The sequence below is a fragment of the Octopus sinensis genome, linkage group LG1, assembly GCF_006345805.1.
Source record: "Octopus sinensis linkage group LG1, ASM634580v1, whole genome shotgun sequence".
NCBI classification, from domain to species: domain Eukaryota; kingdom Metazoa; phylum Mollusca; class Cephalopoda; order Octopoda; family Octopodidae; genus Octopus; species Octopus sinensis.
Genome location: NC_042997.1, coordinates 44,994,292 through 45,011,326, shown reverse-complemented (window position 1 = coordinate 45,011,326; position 17,035 = coordinate 44,994,292). Strand labels below are relative to the sequence as shown.

At 39.1% G+C, this 17,035-nt stretch overlaps 1 protein-coding gene across 9 annotated transcripts in view; it reads left to right on the top strand.

The window, feature by feature from the left end:
• Positions 1-17,035, top strand: part of LOC115216625 (protein sidekick-2-like) — a 676,686-nt gene that overhangs the window by 561,061 nt on the left and 98,590 nt on the right. For all 9 annotated transcript variants that reach the window (XM_036500690.1, XM_036500685.1, XM_036500715.1 and 6 more), the window contains 2 exons: positions 8,728-8,831; positions 12,482-12,552. In XM_036500690.1, the coding sequence (XP_036356583.1) occupies positions 8,728-8,831; positions 12,482-12,552 (175 nt within the window). The remainder of the gene's footprint in view (positions 1-8,727; positions 8,832-12,481; positions 12,553-17,035) is intronic.

The window sequence follows — 17,035 nt, the reverse complement described above, 5'->3', positions numbered from 1 at the left end:
GGCATCTTCCAAGGGGACTGCCTGTCTCCACTGATCTTTGTACTGTGCTTGATACCACTCACACTGATTTGAGGAAAGCAAAGCTGGGTATGTATTCAAGAGCCGCCAACAAAAAGTCAACCATTTGTTATTCATGGACGACCTCAAACTTTATGGTAAAGATGAAGCCCAAGTCAGTTTCCTCATTGATACTTTGTAAACCTACAATGCTGATATCAGAATGGAGTTCAGACTGAGAAAGTGTGGTGTGTTAGTCTTGAATAGAGGCAAAATCAAATGTATGGACAGGCTAACGATACCATCGGAGGAGTTTAAGAAGCAGATAGAAGAGACAGGCTATAAGTACTTGGGGATTTTGGAAATGAATAAATTGATGGAGAAAGAAATGACAGAAAAATTTAAAGTGGAGTACTTGCGCAGACTGAGACTGATCCTTAAGTTAAAATTAAACAGACGGAATAAGATTGAAGCTATCAAAATCTGGGTGGTTTCACTCCTTATATATGGAGCAGGGATAATCGCATAGACACTAGACAAACTAAACAGCTAAGACAAAAAGACAAGGAAGTTGCTGACTAGACATGGGTCACTTCACCCAAAATGTGACACAGACAGACTGTATGTACCAAGAAAAAAGAAGAAAAGGACTGATTGGATGCGAGCACAGCATTAGAGCAGAAGAAAATAACATAGCATGGTATGTAAAAATGCCACAGAACCGCTATTTTTAGAAGTAAGAAGGTCAGGCTTGTGTAGGCTGAAAGATTGCAAAGATGAAGCAGTATACAAGAAATTGAAAATGAATGAAACTGGAATCAAGTGCAACACCTTGAGCAAGTATCTTCTGCTATAGCACCAGTTGACAAAGCCTTGTGAATGGATTCAGCAGACTGAAAGAAGACTGTGATACATACATATGCATGTGTGTATATCATCATCATCATCATCATCATCGTTTAACATCCGTTCTCCATGCTAGCATGGGTTGGACGGTTCGACCGGGGATCTGGGAAGCCAGAAGGCTGCACCAGGCTCCAGTCTTATCTGGCAATGTTTCTACAGCTGGATGCCCTTCCTAACGCCAACCACTCCGTGATTGTAGTGGGTGCTTTTTACGTGCCACCTGCACTATATATATATATACCTTGAAAGAAAAGTTGGACCGAAAAAGCATCAGATGTGGTGTGCAAGAGAGACGGCTGCGCTGGTATGGCCATGTGGCGAGAATGGATGTAGATAGCTGTGTGAAAAAGTACCACATCCTAGTGGTTGAGGGTACCTGCGGAAGAGGTAGACCCAGGAAGACCTGGGATGAGGTGGTGAAGCATGGCCTTCGAACATTGGGCCTCACCGAAGCAATGACGGGTGACCAGGTCCTTTGGAAATATGCTGTGCTTGAGAAGATTCAGCAAGGCAAGTGAGACCTTAACCTCGTGGCCTATGCCAGGGGTATAACCAGCCCACTTATGCGTACCTTTCCTTCACTGGACACTAAACTCTGCTTGCGAAGACCGATTGAGGCAAGTGAAATCAAAATCGAAATTAAATTCGATGACTGGCATCCGTGCTAGTGAAGCGCTAAGAGAACCATCCAAGTGTGATCGTTGCCAGAGCAACAAACTGGCTTCTGTGCCAGTGGCATGTAAAAAGCACCATTCGTGTGTGATCCTTACCTGTGTCACCTTCCTGGCACTTGTGCTGGTGGCACGTGAAAAAAACATTCAAGCGAGGTTATTGCCAGTGCCGCTGGAATGTCTCCTGTGCAAGTGGCACATAAAAATAACCATTTGAGTGTGGCCATTGCCAGTACTGCCTGATTGGTGGCACTTAAGAGCATCCACTACACTCTCGGAGTGGTTGGCATTAGGAAGGGCATCCAGTTGTAGAAACTCTGCTAGACCAGATTGGAGCCTAGTGCAGCCATCTGGTTTGCCAGACCTCAGTCAAATCGTCCAACCCATGCTAGCATGGAAAGCAGACGTTAAACGATGATAATGATATATATATTTATATATACATATATATTTTTATATATATATATATGTATGTATGTATGTATGAATATATGTAAGTAACGCCCCAGAAAAAATTATGCATATGACACCACTATACATATCACACACCCCATCCCCAGAGGAGCACCACATAAATAATGCAAATCTTCCCCACTTCAAGATAACTCTTGCCAGCTTCACAGCATACCAAACCAAGGGGAAAGGAGAAATAAGCCATATTAAATCTCTGAGCAAGAGGTAAACAGTAGTTACTGTTTACCTCTCACTCAGACATTTCAAGACCAGCAACAGTTTGCGAGTGAAATGAGTTTCCATCACTAGCTGGTGACTATCACACTGAAAATGGGTAACTACCCAGAATCCTGGGTCTGTGTGTTTCATGTGAGGCTAGAGATGGGAACAATGACCTCCCTTCGCAAATACTAATCAGACACTGACAGCCAGAGATGTTTTCCTGGGATTAAAAACGACAGTGACGTTGTCCTCTATGGGACCACCACATTTAGTTGGCAAATATATTTTACGATATATATACATAGTTGAAACTTACAGAAAAATAAAAGATGAAGACAGGTGTATGAACAACAAGCAGGTGTATTAGGTTGATGCTTGGGAAAGTGAGAAAGTCTTTTATGTTTCGAGCCTATGCTCTTCAGCAGAGAGGAATTTTAAAAAAATAAGCAGAGAGAGAACAAAATAACTTATGGATTTAGCAGTCAAGCAAGGTTTGGACAGGAGAGGTAGAAATAAGGGGAAATAATAAAGTATTGGTGATCCTAAAATGAAGGTGTGTGTGTATATGAGAATGTGTAAGTGTGTGTTTGTGTGGATAGGGGCTAGTGATTTTGATGTGTGTGGATGTGTGCACAAGTGTGTCTGTCTGTAATGTATGGGTGTGTGGATGATGGTATGTGGGTGTGCAGATGATGGTGTGTGGGTGTGCAGATGATAGTGTGGGGGTGCTGGGAAGTGGTCAGTGCTAGTTTGTGTGGAGTGGGGTGGGGATGAGTGAATGGGGTATCAATGTGTTGAGCCCATGTGTGAAGAGAGAAGATTAATTCCTGTTCACGGCATAGGCAGGAGTCAGGATGGCCCCTGTGCAAAGACAATCTGAACACAGACAGGTGTTGTAGTGAATGACCAGTAGAGTTGTGGGCACATTTGAAAGAGAGAATGGGTAGGTTGGGGAAGATGTGCAAGGAGAATGGTGCATTGGAGGGTGATAGGTGAGGGGAAACAGGAGACGGGCAGGTGCAGGGAGAGAGAGCAGAGGCACAGTCCACAGAACATGCTCAGGCAAGGGCTGTATAGATAATGGTGAGAAGATATATGCGAAGGATGAAGTGGCGGGCCATGAGTTGCGACGACTGAGTTTCAAAGTCATGGTTGTCACTGCAGAGCCTGCACAGCTGGAGGAATTGGGAGTAGGGGATGGAGAACTTGGTGTGGGTAGAGTGCGAGGAAGAGAAGTTAAAGTATGAGTGTGAGTCAGTGTTTGTAGAGGATGGAGGTAGTGAGAACGGGGTGGTGTATGTTGACCGAAATGTTGAGAAATGCGATGGAAATGTTGGAAATGGTGCAGGAGAAATCTAGGACAGGATGGAAGGATTGGACAAAAGAGAGGAAGGAGTCTAGTTGTCTGTGGGAGGTTGAGGTTGCACCAATTCAGTCATCAATATAATGACCATATAGTTCGAGAGTGGGACCAATGAATTGTGAGAATATTTAGGCCTCAACATAGCCAACCAACAGGTTTGCATAGTTGGGGCCCATTCTCGTTCCCATGGCCACTCCTGAGCACTGTTGGTAAAATCTCCCATGAATATGTATGTATGTGTATATGCATATATATATATATATATGTATATATGTATCTATGCATGTGTCTTTATAGATAACTGTGTATATGTATGTGTGTATATATATATATATATATATATATATATATATAATGTACACACACATCTATGTACTTATGTGTGAGTGCCTTTCTGTTTGCTTGTCCCTACCACCACCACCATCACTTGACATCCAGTCTTAGCTGGTTTACTGAACTTAGCAGTTTAGCAAAAGACTGATAAAATAAGTACCAAGCTTAAAGTAAAAAATGTGCTGCGATCAATGTTTGACTGAACCCTTCAAGGCAGCTCCCCAGTATAACATCACCACTTTCAAATGTCTGAAACAAGTAAAAGACATTCTTAGGAGTTTCATCAAATTTCAAAAATTTTCAGCATGGCTTTTTGCTTCCCATGACATTAACCCACTTAGTTATATCTTATTTTGGCATTCTATTAGTTCCAGTTTTGAATAGCTCTTGAAGTGTTTGACCTTGATGGGTTTAGAATATTTGGGTCATGAAGCTGTAATTTAGTTTTGCATTTATTTGTTGTATAAATTCCATTGAATATGGGTTTGTGTTTAGTAAGCGCTTCCTTATTAAGAAGCGAAAGTGTTTTGGTTTGGTCTCAAGTGTTTCCCTCTCTACCTACTCATCTACAGTCAAGGTTACAAGGCAAATTAGACAAAAAAGAAAAGTATTCTTTCCAATATTAGTTTTACTTTTTTTTCTGTCGTCTGCACCTTTTATCCAGGTTATAATGGCTTTTATGTTTAAATTACCACATTTCTGTTTCAGGAACTTACACTGCTTAAATACTTAAATTAATAAAAATTTAACAAGTGAACAAAAGGTTTTTCCCTATATTAAGTGCAGGCATTGGTGTCTGGTTAAGAAGTTTACTTCCTAACCATGTAATTTTGGGATCCATCGCATTGTGTGACGGCACTTTAGACAAGTGTGTAATGATATATCCCACAAGCCAATCAAAGCCATGTGAGTGAATTTGATAGGTGAAGATAGAAAGAAGTCCTATTTCAGATATATAAATATATATATATATATATATATATATATATATGATGGATGTCCAACCCATGCCAGCATGGAAAGTGGACATTAAATGATAATGATGGATTCTCCTGTCGGTTTCTACATATGAGGATCTGGCAACCTACACTTCCTTTGTAAGTCATAATGCATATGTCAAATGTGGCGTTTGGGTCCCACGAACAATTTGCAAAGAAGCCTGCAAATGTTACAAGTATGAGGATTATGAGTCAGTGCAGGCAGGATATTTGCAGTTTTTCTCCTTTGCCTTTGCGCCTCTTAACTTGAAACAAAGCCTCTTGTACCATTTTGGCATGATGATCTCCATTTTATCCATTCCAAGGCTGTTTGTTCAAAGCTGCTGTGAGCTATATTGACAGCTAAGAGGTCACTCTTCGGCTTACCCATGTGTGTGTGTGTGTGTGTGTGTGTGTGTGTGTGTCTTGACATCACATGATTGTTGAAAGATGAATGTTATTGTCATGCAATTGGTGTAATACAAATCCTATCTTTCACAAAAACATATTCAGTCATGGGGAACTTTACATAGAAATGAGTGACGTTTTGTTTTAGGAAGGGCTTCCAGTCATAGAAAATCTGCCCCAACAATTTCTGTCTGACCTATCAAGCATGGAAAAGCAAAAATTGTTATGACGTTGGTGGCAGTGGTGAATGAAAGAATGAATGCACCCAATCGCATTTTGAATTTACAGTTGCCCACCTGAAAGAAATAGGTACTTTTTTAGGAACTTGTATACTCTCTCTTTTACTCTTTTACTTGTTTCAGTCATTTGACTGCGGCCATGCTGGAGCACCGCCTTTGGTCGAGCAAATCGACCCCGGGACTTATTCTTTGTAAGCCCAGTACTTATTCTATCGGTCTCTTTTGCCGAACTGCTAAGTGACGGGGACGTAAACACACCAGCATCGGTTGTCAAGCAATGCTAGGGGGACAAACACAGACACACAAACACACACACATACATATATATATATATACATATATACGACAGGCTTCTTTCAGTTTCCTTCTACCAAATCCACTCACAAGGTATTGGTCGGCCTGGGGCTATAGCAGAAGACACTTGCCCAAGATGCCACGCAGTGGGACTGAACCCGGAACCATGTGGTTGTTTAGCAAGCTACTTACCACACAGCCACTCCTGCGCCTATAGTGTATCTAGTGAATTTAGAAAATCATTCAAGTCCATTTTGCAAATGTTGAAAACTGGTGAACCAAAAGAGTATAGCACTTCATTGTTAGTTGCCTGGTTAGAACTGGTTAGAACTGGTTGGAAATCTGCCAGTGTTGAGCAAACTATACTTGGCAGTGTATGTGCTTTATCTCTGAAACATCCTAAACTGCCGACTATTTAACTGAAATCCATCCTCTTAGGGATTTCTCTTTGCATCCTTCACATAACCAAAGCTCATAAACCCCAAGTTCAATATTTTCTTCCAAACCTAATCCGATTCCACATTGCACATATTGGAAAACTCCTTCAACAAAATCCATTTCCATTCAACCTTTCTTTCTGCCTCATATTTGCCGCCAAGTGCAAATTACCTCCTCCTCTCACTTCAAACCACTTACTCACTATCTCTGACAGTTTCAGTATCTTCAACTATTGTGTTTTAAAGACAGCCTTATTTTCTACCAAATTTTTAATCGGGAGTGGCTGTGTGGTAAGTAGCTTGCTAACCAACCACATGGTTCCGGGTTCAGTCCCACTGCGTGGCACCTTGGGCAAGTGTCTTCTTCTATAGCCTCGGGCCGACCAATGCCTTGTGAGTGGATTTGGTAGACGGAAACTGAAAGAAGCCTGTCGTATATATGTATGTATACATATATGTATGTGTGTATATGTTTGTGTGTCTGTGTTTGTCCCTCTGGCATTGCTTGACAACCTATGCTGGTGTGTTTACGTCCCCGTCACTTAGCGGTTCGGCAAAAGAAACCGATAAAATAAGTACTGGGCTTACAAAAAATAAGTCCCGGGGTCAATTTGCTCGACTAAAGGTGGTGCTCCAGCATGGCCACAGTCAAATGACTGAAACAAGTAAAAGAGAAAAGAGTAAAAAGAGAGTCTCTCTATACAGGGATATATTCAGATTTTCAGAAACATGCCATATTGTACCTCATCCAGAAAAAGGGCAATCTCTCTGACTTTACTAATTACTGTCCTCTTACTCTCCTTTCTGACATTACAAAAGTGATTGGAAAAGTCACTTCTCTAACATCTTGAATACCTCTCCTTCCTCAAAAACCAGATGTACAAATACTATTGTACCAAATCTGCTGAGACTTATTTTTCTATGTTACCCACCAGTTTTCCTCACACTTGAAAAGTTTTTGGTGAAAGCAGTGTTGCTTCTCTTGACATCATCAAAGAACTTGATCTTGTTTGGCACATAAAAAAAAACCCTCTTCATACAACTATCCACTTATGTGCTCTATCTGTCTTTTGTGTCAGAAGTATTTTAGTGAATTACTCTATCACAGCATGCGCTCATAGGGTTCTACTTGACCCAACACTCTATCAATTACAATGTCTTCTAAGGCTCAGTTATGTCACCTGCACTCTACCTCCTGTACATTAACAACTTTCTTGTTGTTGAATATGTATTTTACAGTGCTTGCTTTCTGGTTAGGAAATTAAGGCATTTTAGTTTGTTCTCAATTCTTAATGGCAAATATGGTAACAAAAGGGTTAATCTTGGCAGCATGCAGTAGAAAACTTCAATGTCAACTACAAAAGCTATACTACACAATTTCCCTAGAGGTTTCATATTCACAACATAGCAAACACTGCATTTCAAAAACTAGCTTTAACTTCAAGACCAGAAAACACATCAGCTCTAATTATCTGCCGACTCTTGACAAAGCTCAAAGTAATAGCCATAATGAAATACTGCTGTGATGTCTAGGATGAGGGTGATACTGCATTACTACATGCCTAAACCACCTAAATCACATCCATAAGAATATCAGGTAATTGATTAGCAAAAGAATTACATTCCAACCCCTAGCCAACAGAAGTGCTCTCTAACTACTCCTCCTAATTTGTTATTTACCAATACATTGATCTCTGTTTCTCAGAACTAGCTTGTTATATATACTATCTCCACCCAACCTCACCAGACATAGCTTCACCTCATACACACTGTATCTTTCTAGCTTAGGCTCAGCTCTAACCGCAATTCCTAATCCTGTTTCCTCAAATGTTATCCCCTTGGAATTTTCTTCTCACCCACATTTTTCCTGCAGCTGATGATGACTTACTAATGTTCAGTCAGAACATCAAGTCTCATCAGTGATAAGATATGAATTTTTTTTTTGGTTTTTTTTTTTTTGGTTTTTTAACCTTGTAACCTCATATTCTGACTTGGCAAGATGCAACTCATTCCTAATCCAGCCTGTTTGCAAAACTAAATTTGAAATTTGGATTATGAAGGTGATAAGGATGAGGGTAGTACTAAGGCAAACATGAACATAGGTAAAATTAGATTCAATAAAATGTTTGTCAGTAGCACATTCAATTAACATCATCATATTAGACTTAATCTCAATGCATCTAAAATTCTTAATACTTTCTTCATTTCTATAATCGGTGTATTTTGGCATGTTTTCAAAATGTTTTTCAACACATCATTCAATATTTGTTGAGATAAATAAAACCAGGCTGGAAAAAAAAATGTAACCATTCAACTTTACTCTATGCTAGAGTAGAAATAATAACTACTGTCAGTAGAAATAATAATTACTGTTAATGATAATGATTATAAATAAATAATGCTGATAAATTTTTTTTCTTTTTTCAGCTTGAAGCCTAATACTATCTATCGATTCCGAGTGGCAGCCACAAATGATATCGGTACCAGTAATTTCAGTGAGAGCTCCGATGATGTTCGTACAGAAGAAGATAGTAAGTAGACTAGCTGAAATTACCACTTAAACTAATTTCCACGTTATTAATAATATTTATTGAATGATCATATTTTTATATATTTTATTTTAAAAGAGAGGCGCAGGAGTGGCTGTGTGGTAAGTAGCTCGTTTACCAACCACATGGTTCCGGGTTCAGTCCCACTGCGTGGCACCTTGGGCAAGTGTCTTCTACTATAGCCTCGGGCTGACCAAAGCCTTGTGAGTGGATTTGGTAGATGGAAACTGAAAGAAGCCCGTCATATATATGTATATATATATATATGTATTATGTGTATATGTTTGTGTGTCTGTGTTTGTCCCCCTAGCATTGCTTGACAACCGATGCTGGTGTGTTATGTCCCCGTTACTTAGCGGTTCGGCAAAAGAGACCGATAGAATAAGTACTGGGCTTACAAAAGAATAAGTCCCGGGGTCGAGTTGCTCGATTAAAGGCGGTGCTCCAGCATGGCCGCAGTCAAATGACTGAAACAAGTAAAGGAGAAAAGGAGACATTACAGAATGTACTGGGTGAAGTACTCAAGCTAAGTGGCTGGAAATATGAAAAGCATAGGGCTCAAGAAAAACATGCCAAAATAAAACATACAAAAAATGGCACAACTAATCTCTTCCTGTAGCTTTTCCCATGGAAGTACATTCTGTTCTTCTACAGCTGGTATATTTCCTTTTTCTGTCTCCAAACCCTACAGATTCTCTCGTGCAACAGGTGTTTCTTTAGAGACTTCAAACTTGAAATCTTCAAATCCACAGTCGAACCAATTCTACTATATGGCTCAGAAACCTGGACGTCATCAAAGAAGCTTGAGAGGCGGATGGATGGAACCTACACTCGCCTCCTTATGAGAGCTCAAAATCTCTCGTGGAAGCGCCATCCAACCAAAATGCAAATTTATGGGAAACTACCACCTGTGTCATCTCTTGTGAAAGGTAGGAGAGTCCAGTTTGCTGGACATTGTTGTAGAGCTTAAAAAGAGGTAATTTCTACTCTTCTCCTCTGGAAGCCATCTGCTCGCAATACCAGAGGGCGCACACTTTCCTACCCTGATGTAATCTCCAGGGATACAGGCATCCAGCAACAGGACCTCCGTAATGCCATGATGGACCGTGAAGTCTGGCGTAGCATGGTAAATTCCATTGTCTCGACCACGGTCGAACAATGATGATGATGATTAGAACCATAGTCTCCTGCAGTTCATTCCTCACTGCCTGTATATTATCCTCTTGTTTCACTTTTTCTAACCACTTCTTGATCATTGACTTAGCCAGTCTCTGTTCACTCACATCCTTCAACTCATCTTAGTGGTAACATTCCCTCCAGAGATTTAATAATCCTTTTCTGTTGCCCTCATATCTCAGACAGACTTCAACAATTTGTGTTCTTCTGACCACAGAGGACAATTAAATTCGGACCTCTTTTGCCATTGTTGGCCAGCAGCTTGATTATGACTGGGCTTGCGCCACTGTTCCACAGAACAGTCTGCCAGACTCAACACCTTCACTATTATGACTTTTAGTATATAACCCTTATTAGCATCATTAGGTTTAGATTCAATCCTTGACATTTCTCTCATAAATAAGGGGTGTCCAAGAGACCTGTCTAACACCATTTAAGCTGGTAGATACTGGAGATGGCTGACTGCCACCTCTTGTACTTGACCTAGCAGCGACTGTAGATAAGTGAAATAAGAACCAGATTTGGTTGGGGAAAATGTTATGTCTCTAAGCTGCAGGAAGGAACCGAGAACTGACATAACTGAGAGAAGCCTCAGAACTGAAGAGAATATGTTTGGGGGGGGGGGGGGGTGACAATGATGATGATGATGATGATGGTAAAATAAAATGATAATGATGATAATAACAATAATTTCAGATAATGATTAGGATTAAAATAATAGAATATAATACTAAGAATAATAATGAATAGCAGAAAGTTTATTGTTCCATTTTTTTTATTTGTAATGTGAGGGGTTTTTCTGGGGTGCCTGTTATTGGTTCTGTCTGAATTAAAATACTTGAGATGATGGCCCTTTTCTTCAAGTTTATAAAAGCATAACTTATTTTATAGTTTACAGTTGTATTTTAATCTTTTGCCTATCACCTCACTGAGATCAATACAGTAAAGTACTGATCAAGTACTAAGGTCAACGTAATTAACTAACCTTCTCCATTATAAAAAATAATAATGATAATAATAACAATTATAATGATTATTGGATAGTTAGTTAGTTAGTTAATTTTTTGGCTCAAAAGCAAAAAGCAAGGCCATGTAGGGGGACATGGAGTTATGTACAGGGTGGTGTTCATGTAAAGAGTTCAGGCCACTTGAGGTCAAGGGAGACTTTGAACAAAGCGGTCGTCGGCATCTTCACCATCTCGTCTGGCAGCTTGTTCCACGGATCCGCAACCCGGACGGAGAAAGCTCCTCTCCTTCGATTGAGATGAAATTGTCGCAGGTAGAGCTTTTCCGAATGACCCCGCAGCCGACGCTCTGGAGCAGGAGTGAAGAACAGCTCTTTCGAGAGGTTACACTTTCCGCTCATGATGTTGTGAGCCAGAATGAGATCACCATGGCGGCGGCGTTTTTCTAGAGAATAACGGTCGAGCGTCTTCAGCCTTTCTTCATAAGACAAATTCTTGAGACCATGAACCATGGATAACATGCAAAATGCTTAGTAGCATCTCATCTGTCTTTATGTTCTCAGTTCAAATTCCACCAAGGTCGATTTTGCTGTTTGTCCTTTCAGGGTCAATGAAATAAGTACCAGTTATGCATTGAGGTTGATGTAATCAACTAGTCCCCTCCTCCCAAATTCCAGGCCTTGTGCCTATAGTAGAAAGGATTATCTCTCTCTATATAAACGGCAGTTTGTCTGTCTGTGTGTCTGCGTGTCTGTCAGGTTGTACCCTCACCCTGATCACGGCTGTCAACCGATTCTGATGACACTTGACACACACATAGCCCAATGTCATAATTCAAAACTAACGCAGCGAAAATTTTGAAAAGTTCCCCCAGTTCTGAACAAAATCGATAAATTCGACATGGGGTCGAGAATCTAAGCTTTTTATATGCAACACATTTTCTGTCTAGGGGACACAACTCGACCTTTTTATCGCCCAAAGGGACAGCTAGGAACATTCGTATACACAGAAGTATTCGAGTGAAGAGAAGACATTGCAACCTACACATGTGCCTTCATTCCCTAAAGTGAAAGGACTAGATTGGGATTAGTCGTTGCCTACTAGGGGCTCTTACATACCCGGGCAACGCTGGGCTATGCTGCTAGTTATTATTAAAGTGACCAGCTGGCAGAATCATTAGCATGGTGAACAAAATGCTTAGCAGCATTTTGCTAGTCTTTGCAGCATTTCAACCATCTTTACATTCTGAGTTCAAATCTCACCTAGTTCGACTGTGCCTATTCGTCCTTTCAGGGTCGATAAAATAAGGACCAGTTGGACACTGGGGTCAGTATAATTAATTTACCCTCTCTCCCAAAATTGCTAACCTTGTGTCGAAATTTGAAACCATTGTTATTATTATTTATTGAAGAAAAAAAAATCATTATTATTAATTTATATACTGTCACAAGCTGTTTAGAATAATACGTTTGAAATTTTGCTATTTCACAGAGCCAGAAGAGGCACCACAGAATGTAAAAGTGGTTGCTGTATCTACAAATTCAGTCAATGTTACTTGGCAGGTAAGTGACATTCAATACCACAGACATCTATCCTCATTTATCACTGATTCATTCATCACTGATCTGGGTTAATGCAAGATGATAATTCTGAACTAAGTTATTCTTATCACAAAATGATCTGTGATAACATGGTTTGAAGATCAATTAAGGATGCAGCTTGGACTGCAGAACTGCACTCTAGTGACCATCCCCAATGCTCAGGACAACTAGGGCTCTTGAAATGAAGCCTGTTTTTCTCATGTATTCTATTATTAATTCATTACTGATTCATTTGACATGCAACCAAACACCTGTGATAAATATGTATAGATGTATTATCAGTGCACTTCAAATGTTTATTTATGTTTTGCTTGAAGTTTTTTGTTTTCGCTTGTAATGTTTTTATCCAGCGTCACTACCATCACTACCAGTATGGAAAGGTGCCAATATCTATTATTTCCTTTTTTCTCCCCACTCCACGCCCATGAATAAACAATCAGTCTTTCTCTGGTTACAAGTTTCTAGCGAGACATGACAAGCTAAAACCATTGATTTATTATTACATGGTTGGCTGACTGTATCCAGCCTGTATACTGTAACTTGCCACCTCATTCTACCCATTTATATTTAAACAAACTGGGTCAGTAAACTACAAAAGAAAAAAAAACCCAGCTTGGTCATTTGATCATTCACATATTGTCATGTTGTTGGCTAATGAGAAGTGTATTACTATCCATTTGGCTTGAATATTTGCATCTTATCAATCCAAGAAGCTATAGCTGTTTGGCCTTCATGATACTGAGAATTTTATTGCTGTGTGAATACCTGTATGAATGTGTTTGTAATTAACTATATTATTGCAGAATAAAAGCTGAAAGTTCATATTGTACAGCTTTCAAACATATAGGCACAGGAATGGCTGTGTGGTAAGAAGCTTGCTTCCCAACCACATGGTTCCAGGTTCAGTCCCACCGCGTAGCACCTTGGGCAAGTGTCTTTTACTACAGCCTCAGGCCGACCAAAGCCTTGCAAGTGGATTTGGTAGACAGAAACTGAAAAAAGCACATTGTGTATGTATATGTGTGTGTGTGTGTGTGTGTGTGTACATATATATATATATATATATATATCTTTGTGTCTGTGTTGTATTCAAGAAGTCCTGTACCCCACAGCAGAAGTGGTAAGACTGATCCTGCTGGTGTGTAAAGCACACATGGCAGTGCCACATTAAAAGACCCATGCAGTTCCACATAAAAGCACCCATGCAGCATCATGTAAAGACACCCATGTGGTGCCATGCAAAAGCGCCCATGCGGAACCACATAAAAGTGAATGTGTAGTGCCACATAAAAGCACCCAAAACACTCTGTAAAGTGGTCGGCATTAGGAAAGGCATCCAATCATAGAAACGCTACCAAATCAGACTGGAGTCTGGTGAAGCTCCTCAGTTTGCCAGCTCTGGTCAAACCGTCCAACCCATGCCAATATGGACACTGGATGTTAAATCATGATGATGATATATAAAACCCCAAAATACAAAACTCCTCTTAATTTAAACACATTAAACAATGAAATTTTGTGCCTGCTGCTTTGTAAAATGTGCAAGCCAATTATAGAAATCCACATCTATCGATAATAGAAATCTCCCTCCATGATATTTGATATAATTTTGCCGGACAGGATTTTCAGTAATCTCCATGAGAAACACACAGGGACTTTCGAGATAAGATACTAGGCTACAGATTGATTAGTCTGTCTTGAGATTTAATCTTCCAACTACAGCTTGAGTCCTCTGCCAAGCTCCAGGCTCCACATTTGATTACACATGAATGCTTATCTGAAGGAAAATCATCCAACTGCGGAAAGTATTGTTCCAAACGAAATGTAATTACTTTCTCTCTCTTTTACTCTTTTACTTGTTTCAGTCATTTGACTGCGGCCATGCTGGAGCACCGTCTTTAGTCGAGCAAATCGACCCCGGGACTTATTCTTTTGTAAGCCCAGTACTTATTCTATCGGTCTCTTTTTGCCGAACCGCTAAGTGATGGGGATGTAAGCACACCAGCATCGGTTGTCAAGCAATGCTAGGGGGACAAACACAGACACACAAACACACACACATACACACACACATATATATATATACATATATACGACAGGCTTCTTTCAGTTTCCGTCTACCAAATCCACTCACAAGGCATTGGTCGGCCCGGGGCTATAGCAGAAGACACTTGCCCAAGATGCCATGCAGTGGGACTGAACCCGGAACCATGTGGTTGGTTAGCAAGCTAACTTTTAAACATATTATCCTGGAACTTTCTCTTCTTATTGCTGTCTTGGTTTACTCCTGAGTCAGTTATGTTGAAAGAGACCTAATGATCCTGTCTTTTTAAACAATATATATAAGGATTGCATTATGGGTTTGAGCTGTTTTGGCATGGCCATTTTGGTATTGCTAATTCTACACGGACTTACTTGACATCAAACATCTTGATGTTTCTCTCAGTCTCTCTCCTTCCCCCATCAATCTATCTATGTATCTATCTATCCAGAAATTGAAAACAGAGGGTTACCCACTTGCAAACAAATGTGGTAACATATAACAATATTGACCGAGGTTACCGTGGTCTTTTTCGTAGGCTTTTCTTCCCACAGATAAACCTTATCTGCTTCCCCCTTTACACCGTACATCATGACAGTGATACACGATCCCTACTGATCGTTTTTTTTCCTTTTTCCCCTTTTTTCCTCTTTCTTCTTCTTTTTTCCTTTTTCTTTTCTTTTGTTTTTTTCCTTTTTTTTCTTTTTTTTTCCTTTTTTCCCTTTTATGATCCCTTTTGATCGAAAACCTACGCCACTTCTTTTTTTTGTTTCTTTTATTTTTTGTTTTTTTTTGTTTTTTCATCCCCCAAAAGAAAAGCTCTACCTTGTAATTTGTCCCATCTGTGTGCAGCCCTGTGTGGCCAATAAAGAAACTTATCTATCTATCTATCTATCTATATATCTATATATCTATCTATTTGTCTCTCTATCTATTTGTCTCTCTATCTATTTGTCTCTCTATCTATTTGTCTCTCTATCTATTTGTCTCTCTATCTATTTGTCTCTCTATCTATTTGTCTCTCTATCTATTTGTCTATCTATCTATTTGTCTCTCTATCTATTTGTCTATCTATCTATTTGTCTCTCTATCTATTTGTCTCTCTATCTATTTGTCTATCTATCTATTTGTCTCTCTATCTATTTGTCTCTCTATCTATTTGTCTATCTATCTATTTGTCTCTCTATCTATTTGTCTCTCTATCTATTTGTCTCTCTATCTATTTGTCTATCTATCTATTTGTCTATCTATCTATTTGTCTCTCTATCTATTTGTCTATCTATCTATTTGTCTCTCTATCTATTTGTCTCTCTATCTATTTGTCTATCTATCTATTTGTCTCTCTATCTATTTGTCTCTCTATCTATTTGTCTCTCTATCTATTTGTCTCTCTATCTATTTGTCTCTCTATCTATTTGTCTCTCTATCTATTTGTCTCTCTATCTATTTGTCTCTCTATCTATTTGTCTCTCTATCTATTTGTCTCTCTATCTATTTGTCTCTCTATCTATTTGTCTCTCTATCTATTTGTCTCTCTATCTATTTGTCTATCTATCTATTTGTCTATCTATCTATTTGTCTCTCTATCTATTTGTCTCTCTATCTATTTGTCTCTCTATCTATTTGTCTCTCTATCTATTTGTCTCTCTATCTATTTGTCTCTCTATCTATTTGTCTCTCTATCTATTTGTCTCTCTATCTATTTGTCTCTCTATCTATTTGTCTCTCTATCTATTTGTCTCTCTATCTATTTGTCTCTCTATCTATTTGTCTATCTATCTATTTGTCTATCTATCTATTTGTCTCTCTATCTATTTGTCTCTCTATCTATTTGTCTCTCTATCTATTTGTCTCTCTATCTATTTGTCTCTCTATCTATTTGTCTCTCTATCTATTTGTCTCTCTATCTATTTGTCTCTCTATCTATTTGTCTCTCTATCTATTTGTCTCTCTATCTATTTGTCTCTCTATCTATTGTCTCTCTATCTATTTGTCTATCTATCTATTTGTCTATCTATCTATTTGTCTCTCTATCTATTTGTCTCTCTATCTATTTGTCTCTCTATCTATTTGTCTCTCTATCTATTTGTCTCTCTATCTATTTGTCTCTCTATCTATTTGTCTCTCTATCTATTTGTCTCTCTATCTATTTGTCTCTCTATCTATTTGTCTCTCTATTATTTGTCTCTCTATCTATTTGTCTCTCTATCTATTTGTCTATCTATCTATTTGTCTCTCTATCTATTTGTCTCTCTATCTATTTGTCTCTCTATCTATTTGTCTCTCTATCTATTTGTCTCTCTATCTATTTGTCTCTCTATCTATTTGTCTCTCTATCTATTTGTCTCTCTATCTATTTGTCTCTCTATCTATTTGTCTATCTATCTATTTGTCTCTCTATCT